General features: G+C 46.0%; 1 protein-coding gene across 7 annotated transcripts in view; it reads right to left on the bottom strand.

Annotated features, from left to right (window-relative positions):
* MAD1L1 (mitotic arrest deficient 1 like 1) overlaps nt 1-22,141 on the bottom strand; it is a 280,226-nt gene that overhangs the window by 163,071 nt on the left and 95,014 nt on the right. For all 7 annotated transcript variants that reach the window (XM_087912883.1, XM_087912886.1, XM_087912885.1 and 4 more), the window contains exon 12: nt 20,662-20,802. In XM_087912883.1, the coding sequence (XP_087769009.1) occupies nt 20,662-20,802 (141 nt within the window). The remainder of the gene's footprint in view (nt 1-20,661; nt 20,803-22,141) is intronic.

The following is a 22,141-nucleotide window of genomic DNA, read 5'->3' on the forward strand; positions in this document are numbered from 1 at the left end:
TTCTTCTTCCTCTTCCCCCCCCCATTTTCCTTCTCCATCTATAACCTAGGTGGAGGAGAATCTCCATAGACAAAAAAAGCTGGCTTGCTGATGTCTTATCCACTCAACATTTGTGGTTTAATCTGAGTCAGTTTGTAATCGGGACGAGCCCAAAGGTGAAAGCAATTGGACTGTTTTGTCTTCTCTGCTTCTCTAAATCATTTGAAAATCAGCCCAAACAATAAAGGGGAAAACTCTGGCTTAACAAAGATGTGACAGGGTACCAATTTTCCCAAAATTTAACTGGAGATCACAGGCGCTGCAATTTGGCAGCTCCGAAAAACACCTCTCTGAAAAATAGACCGACACAGGCATAAAAGTTGATTTTCAAAGACACAAATGTGTGTATGTACACACACACACACACACAGGCCTGTCAGTGATATTTCATACATCTTCCGGTGAGGGGGGGGAGCTGATTTCCAACAGCTGCGTTGGAGCTGGGTTGTGTGGGCGGAAAAGATTGTGTGACAAAAGTAAGTTCCAAACGCTTCTACTGCTAGACTTCCATCTATTTGCATACTGCCACACGCTGTATTAAAATATTGTGAAAGCTGGTAGGAGAAATAATTTCGGTAGGTAAAACATGCCAATTTATATCCGGATGAAAATATGTTTCCTTTTGCTAAGAAAAGTGACTGAGTTAGCCCCTTTTCTGCATACTAAGGAGGAAAGAAAGGAAGGAAGGAAGGAAGGAAGGAAGGAAGGGAGGGAAAGAAGGAAGGAAAGGGAAGGGAGGGAGGGAGGGAGGGAGGGAGGGAGGGAAGGAAGGAAGGAAGGAAGGAAGGAAGGAAGGAAGGAAGGAAGGAAGGAGAAAGACATGAAAGAGAGTATGAGGGAAGGAGGAAATTAAATTAAGTACTTTCAGGATATTTCCTTCCTTCCTTCCTTCCTTCCTTCCTTCCTTCCTTCCTTCCTTCTTGCCTCCCTCCCCCTTCTTCCTTCCCTTTCCTTCCCTCTCTCCCTCCTTTTCTTCCTTCCCTGTTTCTTTCCCTCCTCCCTTCCTCCTAACCATTCTTTCTATGCCTTCCTCACTTCCTCCTTCCTTTTGTTAAATTTCCCAACCAGTCATCTTTCTTTCTGGGACCAAGGAGAAGGGAGGGAGGGTGGGGGAAAGGGAAGGAGAGAGGGAGGGAGGGGAAATACAGAGAGAAAAACTCAGATTAACCCCACCTTAATTATGCTAGATATAAGTTGAGCTGGAGAATTATTTTGGTGGGCGTTTTAAGATGCAGCCTGGTGAGAAAGATCTTTCTAGTAATCTAAGAGGTTCTCCTTTCCTGAATTTGCTCGCCTTAAATGACTTGACAGGTTGGTACACAAGGAGAAACCCTACATTTCTTTATCCCCAAAGTGTCTGATGTGTATGGGATAGCCATCAACCTGGAGAGTTTTTGAAGACAGAGAGACATATCTCCCAAGAGATATAGATCTATCTCTCCTTATTTCCCTTCGAAAGTCTTAGAAGATAAAAATCCAAAGATGAAAATGGATCCTTGGGGAATACTATTTTCTTAATTCCATTCACGTCTGGAAAAACATCTTCACCATCCCTGAAGGACAGCTCTGCGACTCCTGGGGACATCCACCTGCCAAGTAAAACTGGCCAACGGTCAAGAAGTCAAAGGCAGCATGGCTTATCAACTTGGCCATGCTCAACGCTAGCGTCATTCTATTTTTGTCATAGGCAAGTAACAATTGTGGTCCTGATAAAGACTCCATAGGAGCCTTCCCACCTTCTTAGTCCTCTATCACAAAGACTCTTGAGTTTCCATTCTTGGAAACCAATTATTCCATCACCCAAAATAGCTGGCAAATTTGCATACCGAGGAGACAACAGTACTCTCTCCATTAATTATACCTTTACAGAAATAAAGACAACTTTGTCGGTCCAATTATAATCTAATAGAAGCTGTCTTCTCCTTCCACCCCAAAAGACGCTAGAAAAAAATGCTGGTTATTTACCAGGCAGAGGGAAGGAACTCTTAAATCACTCTACTCTAAGTTCAAACTCTTGCCTGACCATAATTGATAGAACTTTGGGTTCGTGTCTATGGAGATTCTCAGTCATCCAGGTCATGGCTGTCCCAAAGGTATTTTTTCAGGAGGCAACTGGACTGTCTTGTTTTTTTCTTTGAAGGCCTGAGGACACAGATAAATCTCCAAGTGGCCTCGGTGACTCTAAAAGAATGCAAATGACCGGCTGTCTGCAAGGAATATAAATCCTTCCATTCCCCACCATTCGGTCTTTGGGTTTATGTGTTTTCAGAGGTGCTTTTTCAAAAGGCAACTAGAGGAGGAGGAGGAGGAGGAGGAGGAGGAGAAGAAGAAGAAGAAGAAGAAGAAGAAGAAGAAGAAGAAGAAGAAGAAGAAGAAGAAGAAGAAGAAGAAGAAGAAGAAGAAGAAGAAGAAGAAGAAGAAGAAGAAGAAGAAGAAGAAGAAGAAGAAGAAGAAGAAGAAGAAGAAGAAGAAGAAAGTAGTAATAGTTGTTTCGCTTCTCATCCAAGTTGCTTCATCAGCTCTGGGCAGAACCTCCGCCAGAAGTGATAAAGCTTCTCTGATGAGAAGCAAAATCTCTTCAAAAGAAAAACAAAACTCCATTGCCTCTCGGAAATGCACCTTCGGGCCACATTTTAAATTCTCCCTTAGTAGCCTTTCAAAACTCAGGCCTCAACATCTGTCTTACTACTTCTTCGTCCTACCCATGTTCAAGGCAGGTGAGGTCTGTTCTATTATTCCGGCAGGCTCCTTCCTTCTACAATCATGTCATCCACTGGCTAAAGCGTGTCCTTTCTACCTCTGGGATGGAAGAATTGAAAGAGAAAAGGATCGGATGGGTTGCAATTACTTTATAAAAATCTCCTTTCCACGTTTAAATAACCAATCATTTCAGAGCAGGGCAGCATTTCATACCTGAGCTGTTGCTTCTAGTCAAAATCAGAGACAGGAACTGTAACATCTAATAAAAGGGCAGGGGGTATAAAACCTAATCAGCTCTGCGAAACTGCGATGTAATTATAGGCTGTCCTCCGGGTATGGCTAACCAATGGATGTTTGCTCCTGACAACGTCTTTTCTGCAATCTTTTTTTTTTTGCTCGGATACTTCCTCGGGTTGGGGAGTAACGGTGTGTTTATAGAACTCGCTTTAATAGACCAGCCCAGGTCTCGTCGCTGCGTGTGTTTGGCCTGACTTGCCTGGAAGAGCGGTGAGCAAAACACAATTTCCGATGGCAAAAGAGTGTGTGTGTGTGTGTGTGTGGCGGCGGCGGTGGGGAATTGGCTAACAATTCCCCAGCCAATCACACCAGAAGAAACTCCAATGAAATGAGCAGAATTGCTTCCCCAGCCAAACCCGTCCGCGGCTGTTTAGAATCCGCATTTATTATACAGGTAGCCCTTGACTTGGCAAATGGAGCCAAGCTGAGCATCCTGGAGTGAGGAGGAGTAATACCCCCTTTAAAAAAAAACCTTGGTCCAGCCGGCTTGGCTGGTAGCACTTCGTAAGGGCCCCTTTCCAGGGTTGCAGGAGACGATGGCCAACAGTTTTTGAAGGCGGAAGAGGCCTTGATGCCCCAACGGCAGATAAAACGGTGGAACCATCTGCTAGGAGAAGGGAAACTGTGCTGTCCAGACGGTTTAGAGTTAATGGGATTGGGAGAGTTAGTTAGGATTCGAGAGCTGTCCCCTTAAGGGAATGCATCATGGTAAATGTAGTTAAGGTATCCCAGAAAATGTAGTACGTGTCACGTGGCCACATCCGTAATCCCGACTGGTCACTAAATTGACCCTTGTTGGGTTGGGGGAGGCTCCCTCACACTTGCCATGAATCCATTCACATGCAGCTGCTTCCATCATCATCATGGGGATGAGAGTTTATTATCTTTCTACACCACAATTCAGATATGCAAAGGATTGGACATTAAGAAGAACCTCATCATGAATGGGAGTTGATAGGATGCCTGATGAACCGATAAAAAAGACTGGATGTTGACAGCTGGTTTATGTTTGTAAACTCAAGACTAAAAGCAGGATATACCCCTCTAAGACGAACGGAAAACCCACCCCAAGAGTTTGATGGAAGCTTTTTCATTTTAATATCTGCAGTGAGAGAGAGAGAGAGAGGAGGGGGGAAAAATGACATTTATGGAGGAGGGGTTTGGTTTATTGAGACATCTACATTCTGAACGGCACGGGAAGAAACCAAATGCACTCTCTCTCTCTCTCTCTCTCTTTCTCGGTGTATATGCGTATATAAAAATATATGGAAATGTATTTCAAAATCCACAAAGGGTAAGGGGATGTTAAATGCACTGCAAGGGCTTGACATCAACGATCAATCCAACTCCCCGGGAACAGACAACTCATCTAATACATTCTCTCCAGCACCCCCCTTTTCTGAAGCTTCACCGCTGTTCTAATTGACTGCCACCGAAACAAGTTAAGTCTATAAACAGGAGACGAGGCAACACAATGGAACGAAGCGGAGCACGTAAAGTTGTTGTAAAGGGGGCGGGGAGGAAGAGGAAGAGCTACTGAAGGAACCGGCACACGAGAAGCCACTAGAAAGGATCAGGGGAAGGTACAAAGAATTGGGAAGCTGTATACGAGACGCCTTAGGGTTTCGCAGGGAAAATCCTTTTGGAAACAAGGCAGAGGAGGAGGGAGGAAGAGAGGTGGGGTCTCTGGACTTGGCTGTGCTTCTTTCAGAGGTTTCATGACCCAACTAGGTAACCTCATCGGTGCTAGATGGGGAGTGGGGCTTGCAGAAAGGAGGAGGAGGAGGGGGGTCCTTGCTGCTCTCCAAACATCTCCTTGCAGACGTTTCATGACCCACCTAGGTAACATCATCAGTGCTAGAAGGAAGTGGGGTTTGCAGGGAGGAGGCGGCGAGGAGTGTGAGAAAGAGGAGGAGGAATAGAAGGATTGTGGGGTCCTTGGTGCGCTCCAAGCTTAGTTTTCTTCCTACAGATGTTTCATTACCCATCCAGGTAACATCGATCAATGCTAGTAGGAAGTGGGGTTTACTCTCATTTCATATGCTACTATACAATAGCTTATATTTATAAATAATGTACAAAACGAGAGTCAACCCCACCGTCTACTAGCACTGATGGTGCTACTCAGTTCGGTAATGAAACCTTTGCAAGAAAGCAACCAAGCTTGAAGGGCGCCAAGAATCCCACAGTCTTCCTCCTCCTCCATCATTCTGCAAATCCCACTCCCTCCTCGCACTGATGATGTTACCTAGGTGGGTCATAAAACGTCTTTAAGAATGCAACCAAGCTCAGAGAGCACCCAGGATCCCACAGTCCTTTCTCCTCCTCCTTTCTGCAAATCCCACTCCTTCCTCGCCCTGATGATGTTACCTAGCTGGGTCATGAAACGCCTGCAAGAAAACAGCCAAGTTCAGAGAGGTCCCCTCATTTTCAACCCTGAATTGCAACTGTTCTCCTTTAAGAGGGAAGATAACCGTTGGCTGCTGGAAAAAAAACGGAAGCAGCTACTTGTGATGCGGGTCCTGGATAAAATCGAATAATTCTCAGTCTGGGCCAACCGTGTTATCAGGAACAGCCCCATTCTGCACACCTTGGAAATGAGAATTCTGCCTCGCTGCATTTGCCCTACAAGATAGAGATTAAATTAAGCCACGGCGCCGTAGCTCGAGCGGTAGAAATGAAGCACCGCCGACTCAAGACCAGGGCCGAGAACGAACGGGCACTAGGCGCGGGCAACAAGGAGGCGAAAGATGCGGTTCCACGGAGCTGCTTTCTGGATTCTTGTCACTCTTTCCTCAATTTTTCTTTTTTCTTTTCCCCCCCCTTAAAAAAAAGAGGCTCATGTATAAAACATTGCAGGCGCTTCCTGAACAGATGCAATTTACTCGATTTCCGTGATATTAATAACGTTCAGCAGGAGGAGGTGATGCTAAGGTGCTCAGCCAAAGACGAATGGAAATATTCTGTAAGAAATATTCGTCCTTCGTTAAAAAAACCAACACGAGCCAGAGCGATATTCTTATTTCTCTTATTTCCAAACTCAACCACAGTCAAGTTTAAATTCCTGGCTCCTTTTTTTTTTCCCCGCCTTTCCTTTCTTCCTTTTCTTTTTCTTCTTCTTCTTCTTCACAAAAGGATAATGCATAAAGAAGGTTAACAAAAGGAACGAAGTCTGAACTTTAGCTAAAAGAGAAGCTTTCTGAATGAGATTGTCCAGGTATTTCTCGACAGAAGACAAAGGTTAAAGAATAGAATAGAAATAGAAGAAGACTTTATTGTCACTTTAACAAAAGCAAGCGATAGGAAGGGCAGGTGAGCCAAGCGCAACCCCTGGAGTAGATTCTGAGTAGTTTCTTTACTGTTGTTGGCCTACAGACAGAATCGTGCCAGGCTAAAGCAATTTCTTTGGGTCTTTTAATGACCCGTAATCCAGGCATGTCCAACGTCTGGCCCGGGGGGGGGGGCAACTGTGGCCCGTTTTCAAATTTTGCGCGGCCCGCAGCCTCTTATCCCCGACGACTCAGCCTGTCACTCACCCCCACCAGCCGGCGTTTTTCCCATTTCATGCGAATGGTTCAAAGAATGTCAGGCTGTAATGGTCCCCCCTCCACACACACACACACATTTTCACCTCACCAAATCTGGCCCTCCTTGCAAAAAGTTTGGACACCCCTGCCGCAATCCCTTGCACCCGGGGTGGAGTCGGGGGCAACTGAATGGCGCTGAGTGTTTCCTGGCTGGATGCCCTTCCTGTCACCAAAGCGGAGTTCGCCCCAGATATTTTCTCATTTGTGCCCACAGAGAGAATTACCTGCTGCTACCTGATCATAATTATAGATACATTCTGTGAACTGGCAGCCTGTGTGTGTGTGTGTGTGTGTGTGTGTGTGTGTGTGTGTGTGGTCTGTTTGTTTGTTTTTGACCTCTGGGAGAAAGCCCTCCCCTCCAGCAAATACGGACTACATTCCACCACACCAGGTGGATGAGGAACCTCAAAAGGAACCGTGACGGATGAATCCTGAATCCTCTGAAGGAGACAACGTTAAAGTAGACAGAGTGGATCCAGCTCTGAAGATCTTTGATGTTTATATCACAAAGAACGTGTCCCCCCCCAATGAGATTCTGGTCCAACCACCGGCCCCCATGTCGATTATGAATAACGAGCCAATATTTATATAAACCCAACAAAGATCAGGCCATCTGCACCATCTGCCGACACCCTTTCAAGAGACGGTGCCTTTTACGAGGTGTCCTCTCATCATCAAAAGCTCTTCTCTCCCATAAATGAACCCTGAAAAATGCAGGAACAAACACGGCCTCACTTAGGGAGAAGAGGAGATTAAAGGAATTCCCAGCTGCCCTCCGACAAAAACAAAGACATGTGTATCAACAATGTACTTGAGGACAGAGGCATCTGCGGAGAATAATGATTCCATGATTCTGACCATATGCTCCTCTGTTGATTTAGGATTTCAAAGAAATGCAAATAAGGAGCCCCAGCCATAGATGTTCTGGGTTCATGGGAATGCGCTGGCTTTATCAACTAAGGAACTGAGGACATCAATGTGACTTGTTTATTTACTTGGTTAAGGTCTTTAGGCTCCCCCCGTGTCCCCTAGAATTCATCCACCGAACTCGCCTTTGGCTTCCTTGATTTAGAAGGAAAAAAATTAACTTAGGAGGAAATTAACTGAGGCTTAAAATAACTGAGCTAAGTCAATTCACGGCTCCATGGAAAAGTTTTCAGTCTGGCTTAGATGCCGCTCATCGTCTGTTGGGTTTGTTACTGTCGCCAAAAGTTCCCAAATTATGAAACTCGTGACATTTCAAGGCAAATCACGGGAAGGTTACAAAAAAAAAATAATTTTTTCCCCACGGATTTCCTCCTCCTCCTCCTCTCTGCAAACCCCACTACCTTCTAGCACTGATGATGTTACCTAGCTGGGTCATGAAACGTCTGGAAGAAAACAACCAAGCTCAGAGAGCACCAAGGACCTCACAGTTCCCCCCCCCCCTCCTCCTCCTCCTTCCTGCAAACTCCACTCCCTTCTAGCACTGATGATGTTACCTAGTTGGTTTCATGCAGACATGAAATATCTGCAAGGAACCAGCCAAGTTGAAAGGGCACCAAGGACCCCACAGCTCCTCCTCCTTACAAACTCCACTCCCTTGGCCAGGTAGGTCATGAAACATTCTGCAAGAAAACAACCAAGCTCAGAGACCCCCAGGGACTCCCCCTCATTGGGTGTGTCTGCCTATGGTTGTGCCCAATGCTCTAGTCTAGAAGAAGAAGAACGCTGGTGACCTGCTCCATTTTTCAAGGAACTAAACTCTTGCTTGCTCTTCCGACCACAAAGAGAAGTCATCAAAAAATATCCCACCTCTATTAAGTATCTTGTAGGGCCACTCTACGCGTCTCTCCTTGGAAGCAACTCTAGCAACTCAACATTTTGCGTCTTGACGTCCAGCTATGAGGTTGACCTTCCTCCCAAGCTGCCTAAAAACTTTGTCATCTTGCAGAGGCTATGCCGGTAGATCGGCAATGGGATGTTGGCTTAACCCACCAGCCTTGGTGTTCTTCTTCTGCTTTCAAGTCTCCTTTGGAGGTTCTTTGCAACCCAGGGCAATCTCCATACTTGTCTTCTCCTAAGAAGGTAGAGACGTCCAATCTCTACAGACAAAGAGTCCTTCGAAAACCTTTCTTTGCTGCCACCTGGTGGCTGCTTGTGGAAGGGCCGAAAATGCTTCCAATGAGCCTTTTTTTTCCCTCCCAAGAAAATAAATTTTATTTAGACGAAAATAAGTCTATCTCCAGGTGCAGGCAGGAAACTTCTCTAGCCCAGCCCTGCTGAAACTTACTTTTCCCCCCTCTCTGACACACACACACACACACACACACCAACAGGGGGGTGGAAAATGCATCTCTGCTTCTGCCAAAACGTGAATGAATAACAAATGAACACGAGTTTATCTTCGCCTTCCAAGCCTTCCCTGGAAAAAAAGAACCCAATTTCCATCCTTTATGGACACTGGCCTCTGTTATCATCGGCAGTGGAGCTGACAAACTCCCAGGCAAGGGGGAATCTTTGGGGGGGGGGGAAGGTGGAGGAGGGGTTTTTCTTAACGCTGGCATGCACAGAAGTCACGCTGGGCATCCGCTTTAAAACGGGACACAAACACGGAAGCTTTCAACGGCCCGGAGGAAGGGGCTGCCAAGAAGAGGGCACAGCTAAAGGACGGAGTTTATTCTAGTCACGTAAGCTTTGGGAGGAGGAGGAGGAGAGAAAAAGGACAAGGAAGGCAGCCAAACTGGAGGATCCGCTGAGGCTCCTTCGTTTGGGAACTGGGGCAACTCAAGGTGACTTGTGTCCCAGTTCGAAGGCCTAGTTGGGTCAGGCGCAAAAGAGCAGGACCACGTGTGAAGTTCCAGTTTAACTGATTTGCAGTGTTATTACTCATGTCTAGGCACAGGGAACCACTCAACCAACGGTTAGCATTACTTGGCGGTTGGGCTTGGTCGGTTTGTGGCTACGTAGAGATTCTAAGCTGATTGCTCCTTTGACACCGCCTCCAGGCTAGTCCTAGTTGGCCTTGTTAAACTATTATGTGTGACCAGCACTGCTGTTTGGTACCTGGAATCTAAGGCAAGCCGTGTTCGGTGGATGGAAAGCATCAGCTTGAAGTCTCTGCAACTGCTGGATTCCTGGAATCCCCACCCATTTCCTCCCTCCCTCCTTCCCTATACGGTTATGCTCCTTGCAAGGCAGAGATGACATAAGAAGCACAAGCACACAGAAATACTACTTCTACCCTTATTGGACGAGAGAGGGAGAGGGAGAGAAGGAGAGGAAGAGAAAGAGAGGGAGAGGGAGAGAGGAGAGGAAAAGGGAGAGAGGGAAAGAAGGGGAGAGGGAGGGGAGAGAGTGGAGAAGGAGAAGGGGAGAGAGGGAAAGGGAGAAAGAGAGAGAGGAGAGGAGAAGGGAGAGAGAGAGGGAGAGGGGAGAGAGAGAGAGGGAAGGAGAGGGAGAGGGAGAAGGAGAGGAAAAGGAGGGAGAGGGAGAGAGAAGGAGAGGGAAAGGGAGAGAGGGAGGGAGAAGGAGAGGAAAGAGAGGGAGAGGGAGAGAGAGGGAGAGGGAGAGAAAGAGAGGGAGAGAGGAGAGGAAAAAGGGAGAGAGGGAAAGAAGGGGAGAGGGAGAGGGAAAGAGCGGAGAAGGAGAAGGGGAGAGAGGGAAAGGGAGAAAGAGAGAGAGAGAGGAGAAGGGAGAGAGAAGGGAGAGGGAGAGAGAGAAGAGAGGGAAGGAGAAAGGGAAGGAGAGGGAGATAGAGGGAGAGGAGAAGGAGAGGAAAAGAGAGGGAGAGGGAGAGAGAAGGAGAGGGAAAGGGAGAGAGGGAGGGAGAAGGAGAGGAAAAGAGAGGGAGAGGGAGAGAGGGAGAGAGAAGGGGGAAAGAGGGGGAATGGGAGAGAGAAATAAAAGCGAGTCAAAGGACCAAACTGGGAAGCTCATGAAGAACAGAACGAGAGGCCAGCCATGCCTGCTGTACTCACAAGGTGTTAATTTTTTTTACTTTACGATTACAGACTCCATTAACCATATTTCAACATATGGTCACCTGTCTACCCAAAGATGTAAACATCTGCTCAGCAAGCCCTGGCTTACACATGTGTTAAGAATGAGCCCGTCGGCGGGCCTCCCTCCCCGGGGAAAAGGCCTCGTCAATAGCAGGGACGTTTTTTGCAGGCGTCCCTCGCTGTGACCCGCACTGCAGGTGCCCCCCAATGTCATTCCGTTCGTGGGAAGGCCTCCAGATGGCTCACTAACAGGAAAGCGCAAAGCGCCGCCACGGACGAGAGGATGCGGCAACGTCCTTCAACCTCGGAAATTGGGCCAGCTTGCCCTTTGCAAAGGCAGCGGGGTGGGCTCAGAGAGATGGGAGGGGGGGAGGTTTGGACAAAGAAAATCAACCCAACCGCAACGCAGAGGCAGCTCCTGAATTCTCCCCCCACCCCCCTCCCAAAAAATGGAAATCAGGGGCGGTTGGAGAAAGCAATTTGGCTCCGGTGGGAGAATCCATGTTCAGAAGATTTTTGACAGAATTGGCACATGGGGCTGAGGAGAAGATAGCGGTGTTGGGTTGCATCAATGCGATGCATAAAGTCTGGATTCATTTGGACCTGAAGTTCATTTCTGGGTTTGGTTCTGAGCAGGGGCCTCCAACCTTAGGAACTTGAAGGCTTCTGGACTTCAACTCCCAGAATTCCTGAGCTAACATGACTGGAGGAGGAATTCTGGGAGTTGAAGTCCACAAGCCTTCAAAGTACCAAGGTTGGAGTAGAGGCCTCTGGTTCTGAGGACACCACATTTAAAAAAAAAGGGGGGGTTTTCGAAGAAATGAAAAGACGTTCAAAGACCACCAAGGAGTTTGGTCAGGAGAATGGACACTAAGTCTCAGGAGGTGAGGAGGAAAAGAAATTTGGAAGGTTTTCCCCCAAGGTACTTTTCCAAGAAGGCAATTGGACTTTCTGGATTTTCTTTGAAGATGTTTCGCTTCACATCCAAGCATTATCATCATCATCTCCTTCTCTTCTCCTTCTTCTTCTCCTCCTTCCTCCTCTTCCTCTTCCTCCTCCTCCTCTCTGAGGAAGCTCCTTGGATGAGAAGCTAAGGAAGTCCAGTCGTCTCTTGGAAAAAACGCCACTTGGACAACCATGGCCTGGATGACTGAGAATCTCCACAGACATTTAGGAAGGTTTATCTTGAAAAAAACATCTCGAGATGATTGAGGAGGCATCTGCAAGTCCTTTTTAAGGACCTGAAGGGGTATCCAAAGAAGATCACCTCTTCTCTAGAGATTTTAAAGGACAGGAGGGCAAATTCCCATTAGAAAAAAAAAACACCTCAGTGGTAGCAGCAATTTTGACCAAAGCATCATTCACTAAGAACAGCTAAGAATAATTTCTTACAAGGTCTGGTAGCAGAAGACCTCCTGATCATCGGTTGGACGTCATTTTGATTGGGACTTCTTATGGAGCAGGACTTGGGATTATATTTAAACAAACATTTTACTCACAGCAGATCCGTTTGGAAAGCCATTTAGAAATGTGGAACCCATTAATATTTTTTTATGGTTCTCTTCTTGTTAAGCAACGTGGAAGTTAATAACTTGGTTAATCATTTAATTGAGGAACACAACATGAATACATATAAGAGAACTGTGGCTTTGTGTATTAATTCTTTTCTTCTTCCGATATAATGAATTCTCTGTTCTACGTTTTATAAAAAAATAAAGAGGGTTTGGTTTGATAAAAATCCAGCGGGATCCTGGAATAATATAAGAGGGTCTCAACTCAAGGCTGAGCCATGTGTCTTCTCTCCCCTTAACAACTTCAACACCAGCTATCCCATCACCATCCTGGTATTTCCCCTTACTCCTCTGCTAATATCCTTGGCTTTTTCCTCTTCTTAGTCCTTCCTGCAAACTCTTCTGACCAGAACAAACATGGTTTGATCTTCATCGGCAATAAAGCAGTCCTATTTCTTTCCATATCTGGGCCAGGCATGGAGGTTTCGGGTTGGATGTAAACCATCTGAGAACAACTTCTTGGAACAATTTGGGAGGAGTCATTTTTCCACGTCCTCACATCTACCTGGACAGGGAGTAACTTGGATGGGAGAGTGAGGAATCGTAGAACCATAAAGGCTGGGAGCAACCTTGGAGGTCTTCCAGTAGTCCCATCGCTTGCCCAAGGAAGAGACCTTATTCCATGGAGGACAAAGAGATGGAGCAGAGGATCAGGGCCTTGTAGAACTTGATTGGCTGCTGGTGACCCTTCATTCCTTCCTTGGTATCCTCTTTGATCTACCAGAGAATCGTGGTCAAACCTTAAGTTGCCTTGGAACCACTTGAAGAACAATGGACTGGGTGAACGGGCTGGGATGAGGGTTACACAGGACTTGGATAGGTTGTCTGGATTAAGGGGGAAATCTGGATAGGCACTCCAATTTAGAAGCGGGCTCAGAACCTATTTGTTTACCTAGGCCTTTTAATTAGCTTTAATCATTTTAATATGCATCATTTTTATATAGTGTACTGTTTTTATTAAGCAATGTTTATGGTTTGCTTTAAAACACACTGTGGTTTTAATTGTATTTCTTGAGTGCTCTGAGCCATTAAGGCATCATGCAAATTCTCTAAATAAATAAAGAGTTTCTTCGGTATGCAAACGCTGCCACAACCAGGACGGAAATTAGACATCTGCAATTACAGGTAAGGGCAGGCCCATTTGTTAAGGAAGGCCCTGTGAGGATTAGAGGAGGGCAGATAATGAGGGGCTTTCTAGCCCTGCATTTGAAGATAGTGGGTGTCAACTCGTGAAGCATCCTTGACCTGCTCTCGAGTTGCCATAGGCTAGGCGGGATGGGGGATCGAATTTCGCAGCTGCGTCAAGCAGCTGGCATCTCAGTCAAAACAAAGCACATTCTAGTCGGTAACGTCAAGGTCATCTCCACAGAGATCAACAGTAGCCGGAGGGAGTGACTTCTATGACCCGCGAAATTGCTTCGCTGTGGAATATGACTGATGACACACCTTGGGCAGCGGGGAGAGAAACAGGGTCAGAGGCAAAGCGTGAATTCACTGAGGTCAGAGTTGGCTCCACCTGGTCTGGGCCGACGTGGCGCTTCTAATAAATAACTGGATTTCTTTTGAAGCTTGGCTTGAGGCTCATGATTTAATTAGGGCATCGGTGGGAACCCAGACAGTGGGGACTTCAACTCCCAGAATTCCCTCGCCAGCTTTGCTACTCTAATCTACATTGGAGTTTGAAGATGGGAAGATGGAGAATTCTGGGAGTTGAAGTCCTCACATCTTCAACTTTGGGAGATACCATTATCTAATCTTTGATATAGGTCTTGAGGTAGAAAGTTATAAGTTTTGAGATAATGAAAGTAATGAACTTGCCAAGTTAAGCCACACCGTAACACCCACAATGGCGAGAGAGCACAACCAATGAAGAGAGGTAGTGGCCGTTGTAGTTCAACAGGAGTGCCCGCCTGGTTTAACCAAAGCTGATGGCGATGGCCAACTAGACGGTGACCTTACCATGTCTTCTCCATGGAAGACTTAATTCTCATCATTACAGAGATTCCAGATAGTCCAACTTTGATAAATAATCAGAAGTCTCTTTGAAGGTAAAGGACAGGTGGGTTTCAGGGAAAGAACTACACTAAAGATCTCCAACCTTGGCAACTTTTTAAGACTAGCCATCGTGGGCGTTGTAATCTAGAGCGGTGTGGCTCAACTTGGCAACTTGGAAGATGTTTGGTCTTCAAACTCCCAGAATTCCCCAGGCAGCAGGGGTGGACTTCAACTCCCAGAACACCCCAGCCAAAAGTCCTCATATCTCCAAGCTCCAGTGTACATTAGAATAGCAAAGCTGGTTTTGGAATTGTGGGAGTTAGAAGTCCACACATCTTCAAACCCTCCTCCAATCTTCACAGGGCCTTCCTGAACAAATGGGTCAGCCATTACCTGTAATTTGCACATGCCTTATTTCCTTCCTGGTTGTGGCAGCGTTTGCATACCGAAGGAGCCCTTTATTTATGGCGGCTGGGGAAATTCTGGGAATTGAAGTCCACAAGTCTTCAACGTTTTGCCAAGGTTGGACACCCCTGACCTACACAGAACGACGTTGGGCATCTGGGTTGAGGGCCTTCTCCGCGTTCCTCCAAATTCAGAAGCTTCCCTGTTTTAATTCAAATGAGCAACCGCTAAGCAATATCCAAAGAAACAAGTGTCGGAAGACTGCATCTTTGCCACACAGTGCTATAATTTTTAATTAAATTGCCTTTATAGCACCACTTCATCCCCCATCAGACCTTCCATTATTCCACTGGTTGCAATTCCTTACGGGGGTTTCCAAAGTAATTTTCCTATTTCTGAAATGGATTTAGCACGCATGCGTACAAATACACACACACATGTACACACAAACACACACACACACACACACACACAGAGGAAGCACCATCTTGAGAAAATTCACAATCTTGGTTTCCTGGCTTCTTTAACGGAAACTGCGATGCTAACTAGCGCACTATGGAATTTAAGCACAGCCCTCTTTTCAAATCTACACTCTGCGTATGCATTTAAGCCATATCTGTATTCATAGATTAAAAGAAAAAACAAACAAACAGACCAATTAATTAGCAACGGGGAGCCACTTACGAAAAAAACAATTGATCTTGCCCAGGTTAATTCTCTTCCACATGTCGCTGTGCATAAGAATACACAACAACAGGACACGTCCAATACTTAGAGGGGTCTGCAGGGAAAGTTATAATTACCCATTTCTGATGCGCAGGAAAGAAAGCAAATTAAATTGCCTGCAAAGATAGATAGATAGATAGATAGATAGATAGATAGATAGATAGATAGATAGATAGATAGATGTGTGTGTGTGCATCTATCTATCTATCTATCTATCTATCTATCTATCTATCTATCTATCTATCTATCTATCTATCTATCAAACCCATCTGGGCAGGCCAGCCCACGTGGACTTAGAAAAGGGTGGCCTATCCCAGAGGTATATTTGGACTATTAAGAGGAAGGGGTGCATTAAAGACGGGGTCTTATTAAAGAAGCCACCGCTCAAAAGAGGTGGAATAACCCTTCTAGGGGAAAATCAATTTTATTTCAACAGGAGCGTCCTGCAGAAATTCTGCTGCTGCTGTTGTTTTAAACCTGCACTGATATACTTTCTGTTTATATTGCTTCTTGCAATGCTCTTAAATCAACGGTTTTATAACCACGCTAGCTAAGCGGAGGGCTGGATGAACAGAAGAAATTCCGCTAGTTATTGATTTGAAGGCCAGCAGTTCACTGTAAAGGGGGGAAGGGGTGCAGGCATTGACTAACCAACACCAGACCTCTTGGGGGGGGGGAGGGGACAAGAAACTGGGAAGGAGCAACGATGAATATTTAGAATTAAGGAGAAATTTCTCCACGGTGAGAATAAGGAATCAGTTGGAACACAGTTTGCCTTCAGAAGTTGTAGGTGCTCCATAACCCTGGAGATTCTCAAGAAAAGATTGGATCCTCATTTGTCTGAGATGGGATATAACAGTGATGGCAAATCTTTTTGTTGGAGGCTCGAGGGAAGCCTCGGGAGGCCGAAAAACAGGCCCGTTTCGGCACTTCTGGTATTTCCAGAAGTCTCATGCATGCGCAGTGCAGTTAAGTTTGGCTGGGGCTCGTGTACCCGCACAAATGGCTCTGTGTGCCATAGGCTCGCCCTCACGGGTATATAAGATCTCCTGCCTTGAGCAGAGGGTTGGACTAAATGGCCTCTTGAAGTCTATATTGAAATCCCTTCCAGCCCCCATGATTCTATGATTTCTATTGTGTGCAATTCAGGGCTATTTTATGGACACAAAAACTAGCCAGAACCTGGCCAAGGAAAAAGGACAGGCTCATAAATCCTCCCTCACAGCCGAGGCAGAGCTTCCCAGGAGATGCTGCCATCGCCATTTGATTTATTCGAAGGTTTTCCTTGGAAGAAAAGCTAAAGAAATGGAACCGATGAGGAATGGAGGCACAGGGAACCATTCGAAATGGGAGGAAGGGAAGAAGTTACGGCCATTAACGATGCCAAACAATATTTTATGGTTTCAATTCGGACTGTCTAGAGGGGAGGAATCTCTAGCCTTCGCAGAGATCTGTTTTAGGTTGATTCTTGCAAATAATTCCTTCAAATTAACCCCAATCACACTTGGCCAATAAAGAATTCTATGGTTCTATACTTCTATGATAGCAGCTCTGCCTGGATGCTCAGATGCCCATTTCAGAAGAAAGACTCTACTTAAAGGGCAGTTTTACAGGTTACCTGATATTAGAGAGGAACTGTCTCAGACGGGAGGAGGGATCAAGCAGGGAATTAGCCTGGAGGCCTCAGTGGTTAAAAATGCTGAGTTTGGAGAGCTGACAGCTCGGGTTTGAGACCTGAGCTCCATGCCACAGAGTGAGCTCTTGTTCTTGCTCCAGCTTCTGCCCCCCAAGCGGTTCGAAAGCATGCAAATGCGAGTAAATAGGTACCATTATGGTGGGAATAAGTAAATAAACAGATAAATAGGTACCACTATGGTGGGAAGGCAACAGCAAAGAGAGCCACGGTGTGTTGTGGTTAGCCAGCAGCAGGTGTGGACGGCTGAGGAGAGCGAGGACTCAGATGAGGGGCCAGGATCATTGGGGAATGGACTGCTGCCTTCAGAGATTGTGGGGGCTGGCAGCAGCGATGAGGAAGTTCCCGAGGAGCCTATGCCAAGTGCGCGTGCACACAGGATTGCTCGTAGGAAAGAGCAGCTGCAACAGCGCGGGCGACTCAGGAGTAAGGCTGCAAGGTAATGGCCCCTCCTTCAAGAAGATAAAAGCCAGCTGTGAAGAAAACGTTCTTTGCAGGAAGCAAAGACGTTCTGAAACTCAGCCTCGTGGACATTACAGTATCTTAAGTTGGTATTTGAAGACTCTTGTGTTGTAAAATATTTCTTATCTGTTATTCTTGGCAGCCTCGCATAGTTTTGGCGAGGCTCATGCTTATTAAAGTTAATTAGTTTTCAGCAGCCTTTTAACCAGGGATTCGTAAGACTCATTAAAAGGTTTCTGTTCCCTTTGGTTCACGTTTTGTTTTATGGGAAAAGAACTTGGGTCAGAACATGGTGGTGCCATGGTCAGAATGCAGTATTGTGGGCAGACTCAGTCAGGAGTTCGATTCTGACCAGCTCAAGGTTGACTCAACCTTCCATCCTTCTGAGGTCAGTAAAATGAGGACCCAGATTGTTGGGGGGAGCAATAGGCTGACTCTGTAAATGCTTAGAGGGGGCTGGAAGGCACCGTGAAGCAGTATATGAGTCTGAGTGCTGTTGCAATTCGGTGTGCTTTTGGCATATAGCCATGCTGGCTACCTGGCTACGGAAAATATATCCGGGCAATGCTGGCTCCCTCGGCCAAGAAATGGAGGTGAGCATAATGCCCTAGAGCCGGACACAGCTGGACAGGGAAATGTCTACCTGTTTCACCTTATGAAAACACAAAAGAGGTGGATCTGACCCCCGCCCTGAATGCTTTTGAGCCTTATCTAGCTCTTTTTTCCCCAGGCAAAAGTTGCCACTCTGGGAAGATTCCTGTATTAGAGGCATAAAACAATAAAGTAGCTTGTTTGAACTCTACACGTGTGAGTTTGGTTGTTTGGGCCTGACACCAGCAGCAGATCCCACCCTGCCCAACTCTTGGGAGTAGAGAATGAGAACATTGGGTATTTGATGAGTAGAAACTGCCGGGTTCATAACGAACCAATTAAAGAGGACGTGTGGACAGCATCAATCTCTCCCGGTAAGGATTCTGTGAACTCTGGACGGTATCAGCATGAGTGTGTCCTACACATCTCTTCTTCGTGCTCTTAAATGTTTCACACTGAGCCAAATGGGTTGCGATGAAAGGTACATTAATGGTGCTACGTTTATTGGCATTCACCTTCACCGAGTCTATATTTAGCATCGTCGTGGTTCTCTCAAAGCAACGGTCGTAAATTTAGATCAGAGGGTAAGCCGGGACTGCGGAGAGGCTGCTTGCAAAGAGATGACAGAAAAACATCCAAATACACAAGACGGATTAACTACCAGGGGCCTCCTTTTAAATCCTGGTCTGTACATTCCTCCGTCCCCACGCTGAAGGAACAAAACATCTTTAAAAGTCCTTGGGATTAGCCACAAAGAGACAGGAAAGCCAACAGAAGTGCAATGCAATCCTAAGCTGCATTAACAGAGGGATACGATCGAGATCAAGAGAGGCACTAAGACCACTCTAGAAAGCCTTAGTAAGGCCACACCTAGAGTACTGCATCCAGTTTTGGTTACCACATTATAAAAAAGATGTTGAGACTCTAGAAAAAGTGTAGTGAAGAGCAACCAGGATGATTAGGGGACTGGAGGCTGAAACATATGAAGAACGGTTGCAGGAACTGGGCCTGGCTAGTCTAGGGAAGAGAAGGACCAGGGGAGACAGGAGAGCAGCCTTCCAGTATTTGAGGGGCTGCCACAGAGAGGAGGAAGGGGGTCAAGCTATTCTCCAAGGCACCCAAAGGCCAGACAAAGAACAATGGATGGAAACTGAACAAGGAGAGATTCAACCTAGAAATAAAGAGAATTTTTCTGACGGTGAGAACAACCAACCCACGGAACAGAAGTTGCCTTCAGAAGTTGTAACAGCTTCATTCCGGAGGCTTCCAAGAAGAGACCTGGACTTCCATCTGTCAGAAATGATGCAGGGTCTCCTGCTTGGGCAGAGGGGGGGGGGGTTGGACTAGATGACCTACAAGGTCCCTCCCAACCCTGTTAAGCTATATCTATACTTCCTAACTTCACATTGTGGCCAAGAGGTACTGGGACATCATAAGGCGTAGCTGAGAACATCAAACTGTCTCTCGGAGATAAATTAAGACATTTGGGGAATGTCTTAATTTATTCCTCTGGGTGTTCTCCTCCTCCTGTCTGTCCTGGGGTGTCCTTTGGAAGTAGCTGGATAGGGGGGCTAAAACTTCACCCCTTAAATCAGTCTCTCTTTCTCCTTCAAAAAGCAACACGCTAACGGTGGCTTGATATTGTGCTGCTTAGCCCACAATTGCTGCTACCTGGACCTAAATTAAGAGGGCTTAATTTTTAAAAAAAACTTTTTGAAATCTTTTGGGAGGATGCATTTTTTTCTATGCAAAAGAGACCGTCGACCAACCAGCCCAAAAGAGAATAAAAAGATCCCAGCACCCAGAGCAGCATAGATGAACTCCAAAGTTAACTTCAGACCACCCAGCAAATAAGCAACACCCCACCAAGAAACGGCCAAAGAGCCATCAGTGAACGGCCCATCCAAAGAATCTCTAAGACTGCCCCACACCACACACACACACACACACACACACACACACACACACACACAGACAGACAGACAGACAAGCAAGTCACCAGAATATAAGCTGACAGCAAACTGCACTCCTTACTAGCACTGAAGACATTACCTAGCTGGGTCATGAAACGTCTGCAAGAAAACAAGCAAGCTCAAAGAACAACAGTTCCTCCTCCTCCTCTTCCTCCTCCCTGCAAATATACTCTCCCTTCTAGCACTGATGATGTTGCTTAGTTGGGTCATGAAACATCTGCAAGAAAACAACCAAGCTCAGAGAGCACCAAGGAGCTCACAGTTCCTCCTCTTCCCTCTCACAAACTTAACTCCCTTCTAGCATGATCCTAGTTTGGTTCATGGAACATCTGCAATCAAATCAAATCAAATCAAATCAAACCTTTATTGTCGATGCACAACAAAGGTGTACAATGAAATGGAAAAGCAAGCTCAGAGAGCACCAAGGGCCCCACAGTTGTCCCTCCTCCTCCTCTTCCTTCTCCCCACTCACAAACCCCACTCTTTTCTAGCACGGATGATGTTCACTAGCTGGGTCCTGAAACGTCTGCAAAGAAACCACCAAGCTCAGAGAACCACCAAGGACCCCTCGTGTCAACCCCAAGCTACAAAGACTCTCCTTTATTGGTGGCCCCCCCTAATATTTTGGCCCTCAATCACCTCCATTTCCTTGCAGTAGGCTTCCCCCTTCTTCACCAACTCCTCAGCTTCTTGCACGCGGACGTTGAGTTGTAGTAAGCGCTCCGATTGGTTCATCTCCATGTCGTAGGATTGCACAATGGAATTCATTCTGTCACAGGCCTGGGAAAAAGCGGCAGGAAGGAAGAACAAACAGGAAAAAAAAAACTGTTAAGTTTCCATTCAGTGCAACTCAGAGGACAAGTTGAACACACAAGGGACATGTGATGACCCAAAGGGGGGGTGGCACAAAGGCAACACAGTCAAATAAGCAAGAAGAGTCCCTTTATTATCTCCAACTTTGCCCCCAGTTTCCAGGTTATCTTCTGGCTGGAGAAAATCTCTCCCAGGAACAGCCTTTAAGTGAAGGAAATTCAAACTGAAAACAAAGTACATACAAACTGTAAATAAAGATCCAAACAAGCCAAGCTGAAGTAATTCACTTGGCAGGGCAGGAGAAGGAATTGCAGACTTGAAAGCATGGCCAAACTCACACAGTTGGGAAGATGCCAGGAACACAGATAAGCCACGATGATACCAGATAATTCCCAATTTTCTTCCAACAAGTTGCTGAGTGTAGCTTCCCTTTTTAAACACTGCAGCTAATGAAGGGAATCAAGGCCCTTTCCTCCCCCGTAAGCCACGCAACCCACGTTGCTCCCTTCTCCGTTCCTCCCTGCCTGCCCTGGGATGAAGAGGGGGTAGGCCTGGGTCTTCCTCTGAATTCCCTCTGCCTTGCGCTACCTCTCCAAGTGTGGTCTTACCAAGGCCTTATAAAGCAGTACTAACACTTCATGTGATTGTGATGGTTCAAAGCAGGAAAGCCAAGCTAATGAAGAACAGGGCAAAGACGGTTTCAGAAGAGATTTGTCTGAAATGGAAAAGGGTCTCTTGCTTGAATGGGGAGTTGGACTAGAAGACCTCCAAGGTCCCTTCCAACTCTTGTTATTCTATAGACACCAAACAGCATTTGGGATAAAAACAGGTCCATCCAGAACAATTAACGCAACGCACCGAGGATAACTAATATGCGAGACTTGTGCATTAATTGCTTTGCATTTTCTATTTATTCTATTAATTGCTTTGCATTTTGTATTAAAGAAAGAGTACAATACTGCAATAAAAATCAGCTGCAGATCTACTCTTCACTTCTTATTTCAGTGACACTTCCAGGTTGTTTTCTCTTTGCAAAAGCGGAGCGAAAAACAGCAGAAAACAAAGCCTAAATTTGCGTATTAATGGTATACTTATTCATACAGTTCATTTGGACTTTTCTAGCATATTGTCCCTTGTGCGGGTTTGCCTTGATAGTTTCTTCCATGATCTGGGCTATTTGACAGTGAGTGTCTAATTAGTTGGCCAGAGAGATCAATGGAAACAAAATTAAAGTTACAAATCTAACTAAAGTCAATCAGATATCTGTGGGGAAAACATGTTCCAGGGAGAAAGTTTATATAGTGTC

Source organism: Pseudonaja textilis, chromosome 14, assembly GCF_049901715.1.
Source record: "Pseudonaja textilis isolate UNSWEBS1 chromosome 14, rPseTex1.2, whole genome shotgun sequence".
Classification (NCBI taxonomy): domain Eukaryota; kingdom Metazoa; phylum Chordata; class Lepidosauria; order Squamata; family Elapidae; genus Pseudonaja; species Pseudonaja textilis.